Genomic DNA, 20,893 nt, shown 5'->3' with positions numbered 1-20,893 from the left:
ATAGGTAAAACTCTGATTTTGATGAAAAAAAAAAAAAAACAGCTCTATTACATGTCTGGGAGTCAAGTTTTCTGGGAGAAGGACAGTAGTTTTAAAAAATGCAGAGTTTCACACAGATTCTGAGGTTGTGAAGATATTTTAAAATATCCACCTGTCTAGGGCCTGCAGGTGATAATGGTGATTAAGATGTTGGATCCCACATGGCTGACTTCACAGTTCGAGTCTCAGACCCTGATAGTTGGAAAAACATACCGGGCTTATGCACGTGTGTATCTCAGATCCCGAGAAAGGAGTGGAAGAGAAGGAATTGTGGCATGGTCCTCCTCCTGGAATATGATTTCTCACTTTCCTTCTCTTTCTGTCCCATCTCTGTCTCTCTCTGGTAAGTGTACACACCCTATGGCAAAACTAAAATAAATAAATAAATAAATAAAATAAAAAATCCAAGTATCTAAATCCAGCTCCCATTACATTTGGAAATATTCAATTGACAAATAAAATTGACAATCATCTCTCAGTATCCATAGGGCATTAAGTATAGGACCCCCACAGATATTCAAGTTCCTTATATAAAGTGGCATGAAATAGTTCCTCACATTCATAGGTGCAGAACCCTCAGATATGGAGGGCTGACTATATGTAGAGGTGATAGTTTGATATATGTATGTACTGTGTACTGATTACCACAATGAACACACCCACCTTCCCTCTCTCTCTCCCTCCGTGTGTGTGTGTGTGTGTGTGTGTGTGTGTGTGTGTATGTATGTATGTGTATCGGTGTGGTGGGGGAGGCTTAGTGGTGGGCCTGGAGAAGTGTGCAATGGGCACTTTGTCTTGATTGTCCTGGCCTCTCTGGTTTGGCTCATTGCTTCCTCTTGGTGCTGTTTCTCCATTTCTTTAATCTATCCCTACTCCCAGGAAAGGTTTTGAAAATACTTATGGAAATACACACAGCTTAGAGCTACCTCTTCTCCAATACTTGGTTTTTCAGCAGAAAGCTCCTCTGTTTGACCAAGACACAGAGATGACATTGACATGGTGAGAATTCAGGTGCCAACTTGACCAGCAGGGAGAAACTAAGGAGTAGGCAATTGCCGAAGAGCCTTTGGGGCTCCACTCCATTCCCCACAAAGGGCTCTGTGTCCAGAGGCCGAGATGCTTCCTTGCACTCTGTAAGTCTCACCTCTTAGACTTGCAGCTCAGGTGCACGGATTGATTGGGCCAACCAAAGCTTCTAGTGATGGGCTTTATGCAGCAGGTCAAGAAATGCTACTGGACACTGAAGGAGTGGCCACACAGCAGTGGGATTTTTATGTGTGTCTCTCTCTCTCTCTCCTAACCTTTGCTCCCTCTCTCCCAAATCTGTATTTCTGCTTCCTTTCTTTCCTTTTTGTGGGCCAGCAGTGAGGCCAGGCATGCCTCAGAGCAGAGTCCCGTGGAAAAGGACGTTGCTGCCAAGAGTTCTGCCCTCCCAGCTGCCTCGAGTGCCACCTCACAGGGAAAGCAGCCTCCAGCCAGCACCGCTAGGGGGAGCCCCCCACACAGTGGGTCCCTCCTGCCACCCCCCACCCATGCCTCCACTTCTCGGCCCTCCTCTACCACGCCTGGCTCCCAGAAGGCACCACTGACCATAGACAAGCTGCCCTACGTGCCCCACAGCCCCTTCCACCTCTTCTCCTATGACTTTGAGGATTCTCCCTTATCTACAAAGGACAAGGAAGCAGAGTCCCAGAAGGAAAACAGGTAGTTCTGCCCATGTGGAGGCATGTTTGAAGTTAACCTGGGAGGAGAACACAGCATGCTAACTGCATCCTTTGGCTTGCCTTCTGCGTGTTTGTGTGCATTTCAGAGCAGGGAGCAGTTGTGGCATAAACTAACTTCGTGACCACTGACTAAATGATGGCCAGCATTTTAATAAGATACAGAAGAAACTGTCATCCATTTGCATTAGGATCTCTTGTTATAACACAATGACTAATGGATATTTAAGCAAGGTTTTTAAAAAATGTGTGTGCTCTGTCAATCTATACTTCTCACATCTGTTCATCTGGCATGAAGTCTTTTTTTTTAGTGGTCAGGACATTGTAAGTGGGGTTTTGCTTCCTTTAACAGTTCCTCCAATTCTGTTCCTTTGAATACATATTCTGCCTCTGAGCCTTACAACTTCCGGTCTTTCTCTTCTAATAGGTGGGTGTTTTTTCTGCTTTTTCTTCCCCTTTTCTAAAGTTTTATGTTTTGTATTTTTAATTTTTTAAGTTGTTATTTATTGAATTTTACTTATTTATTTTTAACTTGGCCAGCGAGAGAGAGAAAGTTACCAGATCTGGGTCTTGAACTATGATCTATGATCCACCCATGTAGGAGTCCAGCACCTCAGCCACCACAACACCTGCTGGCCCTCTTGTTTTATATTCTAATGGATGCCTTTTTCTTTTTAAAGATTGCTTATTGCTTCTCATAAGATGACATACAATACAGCTTAAACCACTTCATGAGATGTTAACATAACATCATCATTCAACTGTGAATACTTAAATAATTCTTACAGAAATTGGAGCTGGGGGCAGGGGTAGTGTGCACATTAGAGCTCCCCAGGGAGTGTTAACAAGCTGTGTCCCACCTGTATGACTGCCCTTCACTGTGGTCTGAATTAGGTACTCTCTGCTGGAGCGGGAGATGTAAGAACAGAAAGTATGTATGTTTTGAACAGTCATCCAAAAGTGATGGTTGATCATTCCGCTTGTTGCTCCCCTCTTAGAGTGATTGTAATAACAGCTAATGTTTTCTAAGCATTTATTATGAGATAGACCCTGTGTTTTCAGTGAAATGGTTTCTTTGAAGTATCACCCCTTAATAGGTAGGTTCTTTTACAGACTTAGTGTGAGAAAACTGAGGCACAAAGAGGCCAAGTAACTTGCTCAGTCACTCAGCTAGTAAATGGCTAGGTATCAACCCCAGGCCTGCTGCACGTAGGCCCTGACTTGTGTACTTGGCAGTCTGTGGCTCCCTCTTATTACTGGGCTCTCCACTCCTCACCAGGGAGTCTTTAGGTAAGTCCTAGTCAGTGAGATGCTTTTGTCAGAGCCTGTTTAGAGGTCTCCCAGGCTGAGTGCCAGGAAAGAAGCTGTACCCTGCTTTAGGTGAAGGAGTACGTACAGCATAAAAGGATTTTGAAGTCTCCTGCAAAGTTTTAAGTCACCAGCTAGAGTTTTTATTGTTCCCCCCCCCCTTTTTGGTTGATTTTTGCTATAGGGCACATGCGCTCGCCAGAAAGACAGAGACAGACTGACAGAAAGTGAGAAATCACCCCCTAAGCGGGACGGCCATGCCGCAATCCTAATCCCCACGCTAGGTTTTTTTGTTTCCCCCCCCCCCTTTTTGGTAGATTTTTGCTATAGGGCACATGCGCTCGCCAGAAAGACAGAGACAGACTGACAGAAAGTGAGAAATCACCCCCTAAGCGGGACGGCCATGCCGCAATCCCTTCTCCTCCATTCTCCTCTCGGGATCTTGGGCATGCACGCACATGCGCCCGATGTGAGTTTAAGCCACCGGGTCTGGGACTCGAACCGCGGTCAACTACATGGGAGTCCGGCAACATAGCCATTACGCTAACTGCTGGTCCCTTGTTTTTTTTTTTTTAATCATAAGTCTAAATATTGAGTTGTTGGAAAAGTCTTGACACATTTGCTATGCTTTTCTATGCAATAATACATTTTTATGACAACTCAATAGTTGTAAATGATGTCACTTGTCTATTGTATATGTGCCTGGCTTTGATTTTTGTCAACACCTCGGGGCTTTAGATTTATCAGATTCAGTTACAGAAAATGCCTTCATGTGCCAAACTGACAAAGCCAATCTTCACTCAAAGGAGACCTAATTTCTGTCAGAAGTGTGACTTCATGTTCCAGTTCAGACAAGTGCAAATGCATCCCTGTGACAACCATCTCACTGTGGGGTCTGTTTGTTAGATAGGAGTGCAGGTAGATGAAGATAAGGCCTGAGGCCTCACTCCAGTTTGTCCCTGGAGAGATTAATGCACTGGCTTTTCCCTGTTCAGTATTTCTTTCTTTCATTCTTTTCTTTTTTTTTTGGAGAGGTTTTTGCTCTTGGACGTGTGCACTCGCCAGAAAGACAGAGAGAGAGAGATAGACAAAAAGCAAGCAAGAAATCATCCCCATACTTTCTCCTCCATTCTCTTCTTGGGCTCTTGGATATGCATGCACACATGCCCCATGTGAGCTTAAGCCGCCTGGTCCAGGGCTCAGACCTACGTGGGATTCCAATGATGTAACCATTATACTATCTGCTGGTCCTGCCTGCTCAGTATTCCTTAAGGAGTTCTTTCCGGAAGGATGCTTTTCCAGGTTATTCCTTTAGCATCCTTGAAGTTGTCCAGCTCAGCTAGACTCAACTATGTCCCATACTGATTCCACCTGCTTTATTTGTTCATTTATTTTATTTTGACCAGAAAGAGACACAGAGAGAGAGAGATGAGAGGGAAAGTGAGAAAGAAAGCCACCAGGTCCAGGACTCTAACCATGGTCGACCATGTGGGAGTGTCCAGCACCTTAACCACCTTGCCACCCGCTGGTCCCCTGATTCTACCTGCTTTAGAATGTTTCCTTCTTCCCTAAAAATACAAGGCAGCTATTCAAGAAGCAGGAAAGCACTGAGAGATCCTAGGAGTCATAGGGGCAGGTTTCTTTTAAGAAAGAACAGATATGAGAGACCGCAGTTAGCATAATGGCTATGTCGCTGAACTCCCATGTAGCCGACCGCGGTTCAAGTCCTGACCTGGTGGCTTAAACTCACACCAGACACGATGCATGTGTGCCCAAGATCTCAAGAGGAAAATGGAGGAGAAGGGATTGTGGCGCGGTCATCCCCCCGGGGGGTGATTTCTCGCTTTCTGTCTTTCTGTTTCTCTCTGTCTTTCTGGTTTGTGCACGTACCCTACAGCAAAAACCTCCCCCTGCCAAAAAAAAAAAAGAACGAACAGATATGGAGTTTGAGGATCTGAAAATTCATTTCTCTTGTTTCCAAAATGGCGTGTATGCCTCCAGGAGTTGTGAGTTGAGCAGAACACCTGGAAACTACAAACTTTCTCTAGGTCTCTTCCAGGTCTAAAATAATGGAGTTTTGTGATCCTTCACATGATTTGTATGGACGAAATCCAACATGACTTTACATCCTCCAGGTGTAATATCTGTGTACAAATTTGTGTATTTGATTGAAATAAAAACATCTTGGCAAGCTCATCTTTCTCAGCAGAATGTGTTGGTCTATCATGGTGATCCCAGACTTTCCAGTGATGGTCAGAGCCTCTGCTGGGGCTTTCCTGGGCCCCAGGCCTCTCCCATCTGGTCTTTAAGCTTCACTACGATCTACAGTCCTAAGGCTGGGAGCAATAAAAACATGAATAACCCAGTAGAATATATATTGGATTGTCACGAAAGTCATAACACATTTTTGCATAGAAAAACATAGGAAAACATGTCATGACCTTCCCGACAACCTAATACATAAATTTGGGGAAAACAAAAACCAAAACCAAAAACCAGCCACATGTGCTTGTCAGTGAGGATTGACTTAGATTTAACTGAATGAAGTTTACAGATTTTAAATCATTTGCTCTACGGGAATTTGAATACTGTATAAATATTGTTTGTGCCTATTATTGAATTTTTGGATATTCGCTTGCCGTGGTTTTCATGGATCTGTACGGCCACAGATATGACTAGTCAGTGGTTGATTGCAACTGAACAGGTTGTAAGAGAGACCAACGCAGTCATGAGAAAGGATCCTCTTTCCCCTCACACAAAAAGGTGCTGAACAGTGAATTGTATGATCCAGTTAGTTTGGCTGAAATTGAGAAGCAAAACTGGGCAGACTGTGGGGCATTTGAATTAATGGCTTAGCCATTTAAAAAAAAAAAAAAACCCAAAGGAGGGAAAAACACATTGTGCTTGTTTTATTTCCATGATGTCATTAAATAAGATTTTAGCAAAGCAATCCTGTTCAAACATTTTGCCGGATGTCCACTTGTGGTCAGAAAGCGGTTATTTAAGCTGCTGAGTGTCCAGGCAGCTGGTGTAGGAGACCTGGAGCCTGTGCAGAGAGGGTAGCATGTTGGCCTCGTCTTTAAGGACTCCAGATGTCCGGGCCAGCAGTTTCCTCCCCTTCTCTCATTGCAGATCTTTGTGGCCTGGTTGTTCTTTGTCATTGTTGCTCAGGAGTTTTTCCTCCTTCCTCTACTTCATCCCAAGTGTGTTCCTTTCCTCTTTTGCCTTTCTGCTTTCTCTGTGGCCTGTGGTTTGAGAGCTCTCTTTAAAAATCAAACCAACACTCACTTGGAGAAGCAGTTAACATGTTGGACATGTAGTGTTGAGGTGTTTTTTTTTTCTTTTCAAATAATTATTTTATTATTTTTAATTTGCTATAGGACATATGTGCTCAATGGGGATGGAAGGGGGAGGGAGGGAGAGAGAGAAAAAAAAAAGAGAGAGAAAGTACGTGAAAAAGCAAACCATCAGGTCTGGGACCTGAACCATGGTTGACCATGTGGGTGTCTAGCATCTTAACCACCACACCACCTGCTGGCCCCCTAGTGTTAAGTTTTGTTTTTATTTTCAAGTCATGTAATTTCTTTTCTTTCTTTCGTTCTTTATTATTATTCATGCATTAAATCACTATACATCATTTAATTGTGAAGAGAATTTACCCAGCATGATATATACCTAAGTCCAGCCCAATTGAGACCACCATACACATCCTCATCAACAGATAATAAATCTTTTGTGTCCCATAAGTGTCTTGCCTCTCCATTCCCCCCCCCAATTTCCTACACTCTTCCCTCCTATATTCTTTTGTTACTTTGTCTCTAGAGTCCTTTATAATTTTTAATACTTTTATGTCTTCCAGTCTCTATCATGGAGTAGGGACAGTTGGTATACATTAAGTAGAGACATACAATATCTCTCTTTCCTAGCCTGACTTGCTTCACTCAGCAACAAATCTTCCATATTTGTCCACTTTCTATCAAATTCCTGGGCCTTGTTGTTTTTTATTGCTGAATAATATTCCATAGAGTATATGTGCCACAGTTTTTCAATCCATTCATCTGTCTGTGGCCATTTGGGTTGGTTTCATGTCTTAGCAATCGTGAATAATGCAGCAGTGAAAATAGTTGTGCAAGCGCTTTTCCAACTGAGCACTCTCCTGTCCTTTGGGTAGATACCCAGGAGCAGAATTGCTGGATCATAAGGTAGTTCTATTTGAAGGTTTTGAGGAACCTTCATTTCGTTCTCCACAGTGGCTGAACCAATTTACATTCCCACCAACAGTGTAGGAGTGTTCCCCTTTCACCACATCCCCTCCAGCACTTACCTTTTTTTTTTTTTTTTTAATCTTCACCATTCTGACTGGGGTTAGGTTGTATCTCCTATGTGATGTTAAGTTTTTAAAGAGAAGAGAAGATAAGATAGGTGCCCAGAAACCAAGTCCCATGAAGTAGTAGTACATTAGCAGAGGACAACCGGGTAAATTTGTATCAGTCTCCATCTGCCTGGTAGAGAGTCTAGGACTAAAAGTATGCTTGACATGTGATACCAGATAAGCAGGTAGAGAGAACAGCATCCCAGGAGACCAGAGTTATTAGCACAGAGTAGAGTCAGGATATATAAATATTTTTTACTTGACCAACTAGTGGTATAGAGGTTCAGGCAGCTGGATCCCACATTGCTGACTGCACAGTTCAAATCCCAGACCTATCGGCTTGAAAAACACAACAGGAACATGTGCATGCATGTCCAAAATCTCAAGAGGAGGATGTAGAAGGGATTGCAGCATGGCCATCAACCCCAAGGGGGTGATTTCTCACTTTCCCTCTCTTTCTCTGCCTCTCTTGGTTGAGTGCATGTGCCCTATAGCGAAACTTAAAAAAAAAAAAAAAAAAAAAAAGATTTCCCATTATAATAATGTAACTTATCTTTGAAAACTGAAATTTCATCTGTATTTCACTTTTTAAAATACAAGAAGTCTTCAAAAAGTTCATGAGAAATGCACATTATGAAAAACTATGCATGGATTTCAAAAAATGTACCAAAATGTACTCATACTTTAATTCTACATGAACTTTTTGAAGTATGCTATAGATGGCCTATTTTTTACATTTTTTCTCTATACACAGATTTTGACCTCAGAATAATTTTACAGTCATGATAAAACTTTATAATACTATATCCTGATATTTTCATTTGGCCTATATAGCAACATCTTCTATATACACATTTAAAAATTGGTGTTTTTTTTTTTTCCATAGAGCAAATGCACTTGCTGGAGAAAGAGAGAGAGAGAGAGAGAAAGAGATCTCCCAGCAGGGTGGATGGTCATGCTGGAATCTCTTCTACTCAATTTTCTTCTCAGGATTTTGGACACAGACATGGACTTGATGTGTTTTTCAGTCTGCTATGTCCAGGACTTGAGCCATGGAGCTGGTCATGTGGTATTCAGCACCTTATTCTCCTCCATCTGCCTTTGGGCCACCTGCTAGCCCAAAATTGGTTATCGTTTTTAATGGTTACATAATATTCCACAGGCACACTTTCTTAGCCATTCCTACATCATTACTTTGTTGGATAGTTTCCTTTTTTCTTCCTCTAAATAATGCTTCAGTATCTTTGTGTATTTTTTTCTTTATATAGTAACCTTATTTCCCTATGTTAGGTTCCCAAAAGTAGCCTTATTCTGTTGAGGAAATATGTATACTTTAAATTGCTTTCCAGAAAGGATTCCAGTTTCCACTGATAAGAGTTTGGACTGGAAGGAAGATCTTTGTGTACAAATATTGATCCTTGGGGTCCCCCACACACTATACATCATCTCTAACCAGTTCGGGGAAAGTAGTAGTCTGTGGTCAGGTGGGTTGAGAGTCAAAACTCTCTGGATCTTACTATTTGTAACTAATCATGAGTTTCTGACCTCACATAGGACTTCAGATGGTTTGTTTTCTGGGAGTGAGTGATAATAGCTATCTAAAAACTGCCAAAGAACATTTATTCTGAAAAAAAAAAAAAAAAAAAACAAAAAAACTCAAGATTCTACACATTTAATTCTACATGAACTTTTTGAAGTATGCTATAGATGGCCTATTTTTTACATTTTTTCTCTATACACAGATTTTGACCTCAGAATAATTTTACAGTCATGATAAAACTTTATAATACTATATCCTGATATTTTCATTTGGCCTATATAGCAACATCTTCTATATTGTCATTTAAAAATTGGTTTTTTTTTTTTTTCCATAGAGCAAATGCACTTGCTGGAGAAAGAGAGAGAGAGAGAGAGAAAGAGATCTCCCAGCAGGGTGGATGGTCATGCTGGAATCTCTTCTACTCAATTTTCTTCTCAGGATTTTGGACACAGACATGGACTTGATGTGTTTTTCAGTCTGCTATGTCCAGGACTTGAGCCATGGAGCTGGTCATGTGGTATTCAGCACCTTATTCTCCTCCATCTGCCTTTGGGCCACCTGCTAGCCCAAAATTGGTTATCGTTTTTAATGGTTACATAATATTCCACAGGCACACTTTCTTAGCCATTCCTACATCATTACTTTGTTGGATAGTTTCCTTTTTTCTTCCTCTAAATAATGCTTCAGTATCTTTGTGTATTTTTTTCTTTATATAGTAACCTTATTTCCCTATGTTAGGTTCCCAAAAGTAGCCTTATTCTGTTGAGGAAATATGTATACTTTAAATTGCTTTCCAGAAAGGATTCCAGTTTCCACTGATAAGAGTTTGGACTGGAAGGAAGATCTTTGTGTACAAATATTGATCCTTGGGGTCCCCCACACACTATACATCATCTCTAACCAGTTCGGGGAAAGTAGTAGTCTGTGGTCAGGTGGGTTGAGAGTCAAAACTCTCTGGATCTTACTATTTGTAACTAATCATGAGTTTCTGACCTCACATAGGACTTCAGATGGTTTGTTTTCTGGGAGTGAGTGATAATAGCTATCTAAAAACTGCCAAAGAACATTTATTCTGGAAAAAAAAAAAAAAAACCAGAAAACTCAAGATTCTACACATCTTCAAGCTTATCAGAGATGACTAGGACATAAAAGCTCATGGAAATCCAGTGGCTATAATCTTGGCTCAGGGGAAATAAGCAGGTGAAAACAGTCTCTAAGCAGCAGACCAGTGCAGAAGGCCTTGGGACAGTTTCATTTTGCTCCCTGGGCATGGGATGGGATTACATTTAATGTGTGAAATGGATTCAGAGATACCTAAAGCAGAATTTTTAATTAGGTGTTTCTTTAGCCAGTTGCATAACATTTTCTGTAGACCTGTGATGAATTGACACTAATTATGCCACCACTCAAGGCAAGAAAAACCTTTATGATTCAGATGGATAATGATTTGAGTTCTAAATTTGTGTTCACAAATCATTCTAATGTACATTTGAAAAGATAGAGAATACAACGGTTTTATTTAAACTATCTGTCAAATCTTGCCAACAGGTTTGGACTTTAGGAAACTTCTCTAATGAGAAATGAGCAGAAGAAAGCAGTTAATAAATCTTTTGAGATTAGAATAATCACTATCAGCACTGTTTTTCTTGCAAAATGTAAGATGGCTTGCTAAATCTTATTTACTGACCTATACACATTTCTCTGTCCTCTCCTCTGCCCCAACCCCTGCCAACTTAAACCTCTGCACTTTTTAGATATAGCAACTTTGGCAGCAACTCTTATCACTCCTCAAGGCCCTCATCTGGGTCCAGTGTGCCCTCCACCCCTACATCGTCTGTCTCACCACCTCAAGAAGCCAGGCTGGACAGGTGAGTTTTATAAGCATGCTGATGGCTTCACTGTCCTCAAACTAGGGAAGTCCATTTAAAAGTGGATGAAGAAATGGTGTAATATGAATAGAAAGCATAAGTAGACCCAGCCATGGTGGTGTATGAGCAGTACCACTTGAGAGACTAGCACATGGGAGCTACAGGTTTGAGTTCCAGTCCAATCTCAACACGCTAGGCATGGTTGTGTGTTCCTGTAATCCTAGTAAAGTGGGAGATTGGGAATAGAAGGATTATGACATGGTGAGAACCTGTCAGAAATATAGGTTCTCTTCCTTTCCATCTTGCTCTTTCATAATCTGAAGATAGCAAAGCTATCTTCTCTTTTTTACAATATTTACTAAGTAAATATTTTATTAATGGTGACATTTTATTGGTACTATTATTTTATTTTGACTTTTGTTGTTGTTTTAAGAGATAGGGTCTTGCTGTGTTGCCCAAGCTAGCCTCAAACCTACAACCCTCCAGTCTCAACCTCCCAAGTAGCTGAGATTAGTGCACCAATATTATTATCTCATACCGTACACACTTTCCACAGAAAGTATAAGAATGTCTTCTAAAATATTTGTGTGAATGTTTTGATTCACCCTTAAAATTGTTTTAGATTTATGTGAGCTCTGCAATTTATCTTACAGACCCCTGTTTCTACCTTTGAATGATTAAGTTTATGTAGATCAGAAAGTAGTGGGCCCATTAAGATGCTGTGTAATTAATCTAGGACCTACCAGAGAGAAAAGAATTGTCTGGGTACCAGGGAGGAATTTAACTTGGCAAGAATATTAGACCACCAGAAATTAACTATTACTCCTAGAAGCAAATGATTGCATAATATGTTTACAAGGAAAAGGTAAGACCTGTAAGTTCAGAACAATTAAAAACGGTTATCCTTACATGGCAAGAGTACTGAGTTAGAGAAGACTGGTTAGAGCTCCAACTCACTCATTTGGAAGTTATTTAATCCCTGAGGGTAAAATGCCAGCTATGCCAACCTTTACCTTAACGGGTAGTTTTGATGAACAAATGAAAAAGTCTGCCTGAGAGACTGTGTGAAGGCCACCTCTGGAGACAAGCCGAGGATGATCACACATGATTTTTCAGTGCTCTTGATTCCTCAGGAATCTAGAGGTGAATAACTCACCTGAGATCATTTGCCTTAAATCAGACTCAGCCTGAATTTCACATTCTGATCCTCTTCTGTGTATTCTAAAGTATGTTTTTCTGAGTGCTGCTGGAGACTGGAGGTTTGGTTGGATTGCAGAGCAGGTGACGTCTTAACAGCCCTAAGAAGAAGGGCTGGCCAATGGATTGGTCTAGCCACATGTCACTGCTTATTTCAAAGATGACATGTCAATCCCATGATGTCAAGTCTTGAGGTTCCACAGTCCATTGTGGCCCTGGGTTGGACACACTTGGACAAAGCTAGGTCTTGGAAGTAAGGTAACAGGTTGATTAAACTGAAGGAGTAAATTATTACTAAAACCAGGAAGGGATACCCTCTTAGAAACGATATTGACCTATAATGAACGATAGTTGCATTTTTTCTATGAGAATCCTATGGTATAATACTAACATACCCTACCCATCTGTAGCTCTGTCCTTTACCCTAAGGTACTTTCTCTTGGGTCCAACCAAGGTTATGTGTAATCCCAGAGGGACAACCATGGAAATGAGCCTTGTAATATGGAATTCAAGTTTGGGGCCAAAGGGAGGAATATATTGGAGTCTGACCAGTGTGACTTCATACAACTTATGCCTGTAAGGCTACAAGCTCTGTGGGCCAGAACTAAGGTCCATTCATTCTTGTGTCTCCTCCAGTTCCTGGGGACTGATCAGATAGAATCATGGTAAACACTATCTGAAGGACTAGGTAAATTAGCCACTCAGAGGTTGGGAACAGTTTGGAGGTCCATGAAGTTGCCAAGCTGTATGGCAGGGGATTGGCAAACTACTGAGGCCTAGGCATTGGGGATGTTCCTCCCAGGTTTTGAAGCAGAAGCCTAGCCTGCCCACTACCTTAACCCTTTATACCCAGGTCAGGTTTGAGCTGAAAGGTCCAGGAGCCCAGACTCCTGAAGGATGTCTGTCTATGTCTGCTTCCTTGATTGAACTGACCAAAGTATACCAGGTCAGGGAGTCAAACTAGGAAGGATGCAACTGGATCCCAGGGTACCTTGAACACCCTGAGATGGGACTGGACTGTACCGTTAGACCACAGGATTTGATCATATTTGAAAGCTAGAGTGACCAGGTCTAATGTGTCAGCACAGAAGGAGCCACTGGGGTGAGGATTTAGGAATAGAGGCTGCCAGGAAGCTACATTTGAGTCCAAGAGAGAAATGCCTAATAAGGCCAATGGCCATGGGACTTTAGAGGAGCAGAGGGTTTGGGCAGACTTGGCTGAGGACTTGGGAGGCAGAATGTGTGAGGGTTCAGACATGCATGAATGTGTAGATGTTAGAAACCAAGAACTGAGAAGTGCTCAAAGAGAAGCACATTTGGGGTAATGTTCAGCCTGGGGCACGCAAGGTCTGAGAAGTCTGTGCCACCCAGGGAGATGCTCTGGAAGCCCAAGCAAGGACACAACAATCCTCGGCTTGAAGAGGCATTGGCATTAAATCACTCCAACAGAGAGAGCCCCATGCACTGAGACCAGGTCGCTGAAGACAAGCAATGGCAGTTCCTGTTCCCTTTCTGTGCTGTTACCGCAAGGACTTGACTATCTTTGCCACCTGCCATGTCCATTGGCGAATAAAGTAGCTCCAAAGAGTTTACTACGACTTTTACATTTGCGTGTCTTTTTGACACACATGTGCTTTCAAAGACTGCGTGATGAATCAAGTGATACATCAGATGTACAGTGTCATTTTTAGGACCAGGAAGCCACTGGGCCTGACTTCATGACCACTTCACTCTCACCTGGCTACCTTATGTCCTGTGACTGAAAAACAAAGCAGGATCCCACAATGCCAATTATATTTGTATATCCTTGCTCAATCCTGTTTTGTCAGTTGCACTGATGATTAATATATACTTTATACAGTTTGATTTTTTTTTTCTTTTTGACAAGTGAATGCTTTGGATGCCATCTATAATCTAATCTCACATGTGTAAGCATTTTCTGCCTTACTAAGATACATGATTATTTTCACAGAGCTTTTGGGTTGTTGGAAACATCATGACATATTTTTCTACGTTTTTCGATGCAATAATGTGTTGTGATTTTTTTTACAACAACCTAATATATACCTCTGTAGAATTTGTGAAATTAGTTGTTAAGATGTTCAGTAGACTCACATATTACTAAAACCAGGAAGAGAAACTCTCTTAGAAAAGATGTTGACCTATATGAACAATAGTTGCATTCTCTTTATGAGAATCCATATTTATTGGTACACTCCTAATAAAGATCATGCCAGAATACTGTACAATAATAGGATCTAGAACTCCATCTCTTATTTTAGAAACAAGACTCACTTTATAAGCAATAGTGATATATTGTCATTGAATGTATAAAATAAATGAAAATAAAATAAAGAAACAAGACTCATTCTCTGAAGTCCTAGAAAAGATTAAGCCAGTTAAAACACCCCTGCAGGCAGCTCAGTCCACATTGGCAAGGAGGCATTGTCGTGAGCTTAGCATTTTACATTTTCCCCCCCAAGCACATTAGTGCGTTAGATGTTAATAAAATCTGGAATGGTAAATTGACCTAGAAAAGGAAGTGCTGAACAATATAAAAATTAAGTCAAAGCCAGTCCATCTCCCCATCTCCTATTATAGTTTCCTTTATAGGCTCTTGTTTAGAAACAGCATAGCATTAATTTTCATGAAATTGGAACTTAAGTTGTGCCAAAACAAAACAAGAAAACCAGAACTTTTCAGAGCCCTCAGGGATAAAAGATGCAACTGTTTAATGAAAGCAGATTTTTAAAATGCTCCCATCTTCAAAATGTACCTTTTAAGCAGAAAAGTTCTAAATATTTTCTTTTTGAAGGAAAATAAAATTATAGGGTTATTTGAACCATTCATGTCCAAGTATTAAATAAACAAGCAAACAATCACCAGGCCACAAGCAAATTTCCTTCTCTGGGGCATTGAGAAAGGCCATTGGTTCTTTTTCCCTGTAGTGACGTCTCCATCTTGTGGGCCTTTTCAGAAATGGCTGCTGGAGGCCTGTCGGGCAGTTAGATTTTCAGTTACTGAGTGAACATGAAAGAACTCTGAAGTCCAGGCAGTTGGTCCTTGTGCTGGGACCAGGGTGTGCGCCGAGAGTGAGGCCAATCCTGCTCAGTGAGTGCTCAATGGGAAGATGCTAGAGGAACTTTAGGCTCAGATTTTATGGGGCCAGGGAGCATTTTCCTGTGGACTGAGCTAAAACTTTCAGGATCAAAGTGTATCTTCAACAATGACCCTGTGCTTCTTCCCGCCTCTAATAGTGACATTGATTGCCATAAATGACAGTCACCTGCTGCTTTATGCATTCATGTCCAGACTATTCAAAATAGTCTGCTTCATACAGTCATCCTAGAGGTTTTTCTACTTCTTGGGAGATTATAAACCCAGATAGAAGAAATGATATCCCTTTAGGGAGTAGTAATGGGTAAAGGGTACAACTTGTTTTTTTTTTTTTTTCTTTTAAATATTATTTAATTTTATTTATTATTTTTTAAAAATTTTTCTATAGGGCATCTGCACTCAACAGAGAGAGATAGAGACAAAGTGAGAAAGGAAGCCACCAGGTCTGAGACTTGATGCTAATCTGAGACTAATCATGCTGGGTGCATACATGCCCAGGATCCCAAGAGGAGAATGGAGGAGAGGGGATTGCAGCATGGTCATACACTCCAGGGGATGATTTCTTGCTTTCTGTCTCTCTGGCAAGTACACATACCTTATAGCAAAGATCTCTCAAAAAGAAAAAATCAATTAAAAATTAAAAGAAAACATGAAATCTACCCTCTAAATAAAATTTTAATACGTTACACCTTATTGTTAATTATATTGGGTCATCAGAAAAGCCATGATGTATTTTTCTATGTTTTTCTATCAAAAATGTGTCTTGACTTCTCTGACAACCCAATAGTCACCAAATATCCCTCCCTCTCTAATCCCCTGGCAACTACCATCCTCTTGTCTACTTCTGTATCTTTGACTGTTTGAGGTTCCTCATGTAAGAGAAATCATGCAATACTCATCCTTCTGTGCTTGGCTTATTTCACTTAGGATAATATTCTCTGAGCCCACCTATGTTATCACAAATAGTGAAATTTCCTTCTTTTTAAAGACTGAACAGTATTCCATTATATAGATATACCAGATATTCTTTGGCCATTCATCTGTTGATGGACATTTAGCCTATTTCTAAATACTGACTCTTGGGCCAGCAGGTGGTGTAGTGGTTGGGGCACTGGACTCTCAGGTGACCAACCATGTTTCAAGTCCCAGACCTGGCAGCTTGCTTTCTTTCTGTCTCTCTGGCGTGCGCACATGACCTATAACAAATTTAAATAATAATAATAATAGATATAATTAAATAAATACTGGCTCTTATAAATAATGCTGCAGTAAACATGGGATTACAGATATCTCTGAGATTCTGATTTCAATTCTTTTGACCATATATTCCCAGAAGAGGGACTGTTAGATTATAAAAAAAGGATCCTACTTTAAATTTTATTTTATTAGTTATTATATGGGTTTTACATGTACTCAGTTAAAATTTAAAAGGTGTGATGGTTGTACAGTACAAGTGGAGCACTCTCTTACCTGGTTACCCTCCTAGGAAGCAATAACTCCTAGCTTTTTATATACACTGTTGAAGGCATTTTTTATTTATAGAAGCATATAAATGTTTAGTGTGTTCTTACACAAGTAGTTCCAAACTACATAAACTATTCTGCATCTTGCTCTTTCAGTTGGTTCTTCTTCCATAGAATACTTGTATCTGTTGATTTCTTTTTAATATTGGTATCATACCTTTTTCTCTGGATATTATTGTGTATACACAGTCCTCTGTGGATTGGTCCTGATATTTTGCTATTACCAATGATGCTGCAGTGTAATTTTTGTGTATCTGTCATAGTGCACCTGTGATAACCTACAAGATCAATTCCTAAAAATGCATTCATAATTCAAAATGGTAGTACATTTTAAATTTTGATTGACTTTTGCCAAATTGCTCTTCATGAAGATTATATCAGTTTTGATTCTCCACAGCAGAGAGTGTGTGTGTGTGTGTGTGTGTGTGTGTGTGTATGCACTAGCTCATTTCCCACATCCTTGTCAAAGGTCATTGAGTTGTTTTACTCTTATTGAATTGAGTTTGTTTATAAATGATGGGAAGAGTACTGATTATTTCCCTTAGCCATTGATCTTTTTATTTCACTTAAGGTGCCTTTACCATGAAAATCTCAATTTTTTTTAAGAGAGATTTTTGTTATAGGGTGCATGTGTGTTCACCAGAGAGACAGAGTCAGAAAGTGAGAAATCCCCTCCCAGGGGGAATGGCCACACCACAATCTCTTCTCCATTCTCCTCTTGGGATTTTGGGCATGTATGCACACATGCCCGGCATGAGTTTTAAGCCACTAGACCAGGGACTTTAAGTGAAGGCAACTATGTGGAAGTCCAGTGACATAACCATTTTGCCATCTGCTGGTTCCAGAAATCTCAATTTTATGAGTTAAATGTATTCATCTTTTCTGACTTGTGGGTATTGTGTTTCTACTGAAGACCTTTTTTTATGTCTTCTAGTACTTCTGTAACTACATTTTTCATGTTTAAATACTGTTTCCTAGAAATTATTTTGGTAAATCAACTTCATTTTTTTCCACCTGTTTCAATGCATTTATTGTATAAGTCATTATTTCTTACTTATTTCTCATGTACCAGTAGGAATGCAGGCTTGTTTATATGTCTGTGTGTTCAAACTATTCCCTTAGGAACATCTTCCTCCTGCTGCCTTCCCTGATTAACCTATTGTAGGCTATTGGGAATGCTCCTTTCTCCTTGGTTTTATGACTGTGCTATATGCCACCCTGGAACACTTATCATTTTTGTCATTACAGTTATGAAGTTTTGCATGATAATTAGTGGTACTGGAATAAAGCACACAGTAATATTTCGGGAAGCTGGGATAAAATTGCTAGGACTGGAAGAGTGGGAGTCTGCTCTATTTTTTTTGGAGAGGTTTTTGCTGCAGGTCATGTGCGCTCTCTAGGAAGACAGAGACAGAAAGACAGAGACAGAGAGACAGAAAGTGAGAAATCACTTCCTAGAGAGATGGACACGCCACAATCCCTTCTCCTCCATTCTCCTCTCAGGATCTTGGAAACGCACACACATGCACCCAGTGTGAGTTTAAGCCACTGGGTCCGGGACTTGAACCGTAGTCGACTACGTGAGAGTCCAGCAACATAGCCATTATGCCAAATGCTGGTCCTGGGAGTCTGTATTTAATAGTGGCTTCTCCTCCCAGTTTAAGTTCTCTTTTATTGAAGTCTCCTGTAGCCTCCTTAAATACATTCCTTCACCATTTGTAAGGTCCTATTACCTTAAAGTCTTTGTTTCCACGCATTTCTTTTCTGCTTTCAATTACCGTAGCTCTTCTAGTGATTACCTGCTGAACGTGCCCTTGACCCTCACTCTATGTACAACTCACTGGTACTTGTCTCTTCCTCATCCTGCCTGCCTCTTCTAAATGGACTGTCTGTTCTGTGTGGATCCAAATGTTTTTCTCTTCCCATCCTTATTTGCTCTGGCTTTGATCACATCTTGTCTTGACCTCATTAGTATCTACATATGCCTTGAGGTTTTATTTGTTTGGTTTTAAAATCACATCTTTTTGCAGATATGTGATCTGTGTCTTGGATCCCAAAGACTTGCTGGCTGTGTTCTATCACTTGATCTCAAAACTTTAAAAATTGTGTCAGTAGAGCTAGAGCCCCTCTGTCCAATGGGATGCTAGCTTTAAAAAGTTAAATTGGCTCATCAAAGTAGATTTAAAGAAAAAAAGAAAAACAACCCAGATGTCTCAGAAAATCCCAGATAGCACTTAAGGATAAAAAACATGGCGTTTCTATGTGACCGAAGCTAATGGCACCCAGTCCACCATCACCAACAGAAACAAAGGCACCTGTGCAGCCTGATCCCCTGTAGTTCAAACAAAGAAACTGTGGGCATCCTGTGCTGTGCAGCAGTGTTTCTCCTACTTGCTTGCTGCTAGTTCCTGATAGCAATCTTGTTGCATATACTGGGAGTCCCTGTAAGGCAGAATGTGGACTTAATTAATGATTGTGCTACATACAGAGGCATGAGAGGAGAAATGCTGGCACCATTGATGGGTAGGTTTACAGCAGGGTCCAGCTCCCTTGTGGCAGCTTCATGTGGAGGACCTGGACTCTGCCCCGCTAGAGATATGGGGTCCTCAACACACACAAGATTCTCTCTCCCACATGTTTTTGACTTGACTCTTTCTCACCATTCCTACTTCCATATGTGTCATGGTTTCCAGTTGTTATTGGCTATAATGGTATTGCACCGAGATCACAGAGTGAAAGGTATGTGTGTGCGCACACGTGCGTGTGTGTGTATGTATATTTCTATTTCAGAAAATGTAGTCCTGGGTCCCTGATTTTGTTCCCTTATCCCATTTCCCAACTCTTCCTCTCAAAGCCTAGCAATGAGAAGCAAAAGAGCTTTACTATTATCACAGAAGTAGCCTGAATATCTGGGTGGTCTTTGGAAATACTGTGTACAGGCTGTATGAATCTTATATATGTCATTCTGAATATATTCACTGAGCACATGTAGAGTGGCAAGCCTGTGCTTGGCATGGGAGTCCAAAACTGATCTACCCAGACCCAGTCCTTAACTTCATAGGGCTTATATTCAAAGGGCTTACATTATAAGCAAGATAAGCAAACCACCAGCAAAGAAAGAGTTTTCATTGTACAGTTGCACATCTCTAGTCTGAACATCTGAAACCCAAAATGCTCCAAAAACTGAAACTTTATGAGTGCCTACCTGGCATCATAAGTGAAAAATTCCACACCTGAGCTCATGTAACAAACTGCAATTAAAATACAAAAATATTATGTAAAATTACCTTCAGACTATGTGTATGAGGTGTATAGGAACTTAAAAGATTTTCATATTTAGACTTAGGTTTCAGACCCCAAATATCTCATTACATGTATGCATATATTCAAAAATAAAATTAAAAAACAAATCCAGAATACTTCTGGTTCTAAGCATTTCAGAAAAGGGATACTCATCTTGTAGTAGATACTGTGAAAAGGATGAACCTTCTTGGAAGAGCTGGAGAGAGTCCTTCAAACTGGGGGCCTCGCGTAGGTGCTACATTAGCATCACCTCTGCCAAGAAGCCTGAATCATTAATATGAGAGAAACTGCACATTGTCCTGTGATTTTCCTGGTAGGAAGAGGAGGGAAGGAAAAGGGGAAGAGGAAATAGAATAAGACCATATCTTTCTTCAAAATATGATCCTGTAGACCTAGACAAGCTGTGAGACCATTTGGAATGACATCGGTATTTACAGGAGATGCAGGTGTGTTAAGGAAGGGTGGGTTGGCCTGGAGCAAAGAGGCAGGCAGAGGTTGGAAGGGATGGGTCTTGGACAGGGCCAGCAGGGCATGGAAGCTGTGGAGTTGGAGGTAGCTAGTGGCAGCCAGTGCTTTTGGAAACTGCCAGGAGAATGGTTGAATTGTGAAGCTACACTGGGTTGGACCTGGAGCTGTAACAGGAAAGTACTCACCTCCTTTGGGTTGGAGGACTCATTTGATCTTGGATAGAAGGGTGGAAATTAAAAGGAAATGAGGGTAAGGGCAAGAAGTGCTATATACCAAGATCAAAGCCTACCAAAGGGGCCAGCAGAAAGGCTGAAGCATGACGACAGCCAGAGCCTAGAAGAATGACTCAGTGCTCTACATGTGCGCCAGCCAGCACAGTAATGTGAGACTCCATGTGGGACCAGTCTCTGCAGCACACTGAGTGGGCCCCGCTCTTC

The 20,893-nt window shown here is 40.9% G+C and overlaps 1 protein-coding gene across 1 annotated transcript in view; it reads left to right on the top strand.

Annotated features, from left to right (window-relative positions):
- Positions 1–20,893, top strand: part of FHOD3 (formin homology 2 domain containing 3) — a 507,831-nt gene that overhangs the window by 337,976 nt on the left and 148,962 nt on the right. The window contains exons 12-14 of the mRNA XM_006150579.2: positions 1,405–1,743; positions 2,113–2,187; positions 10,735–10,848. Coding sequence (XP_006150641.1) covers positions 1,405–1,743; positions 2,113–2,187; positions 10,735–10,848 — 528 coding nt within the window. The remainder of the gene's footprint in view (positions 1–1,404; positions 1,744–2,112; positions 2,188–10,734; positions 10,849–20,893) is intronic.

The sequence above is a fragment of the Tupaia chinensis genome, unplaced genomic scaffold, assembly GCF_000334495.1.
Source record: "Tupaia chinensis unplaced genomic scaffold, TupChi_1.0 Scaffold000290_1, whole genome shotgun sequence".
Lineage (NCBI taxonomy): Eukaryota > Metazoa > Chordata > Mammalia > Scandentia > Tupaiidae > Tupaia > Tupaia belangeri.
The sequence above is the reverse complement of the archived record's forward strand: the minus strand, read 5'-3'. Positions and strand labels throughout refer to the sequence as shown.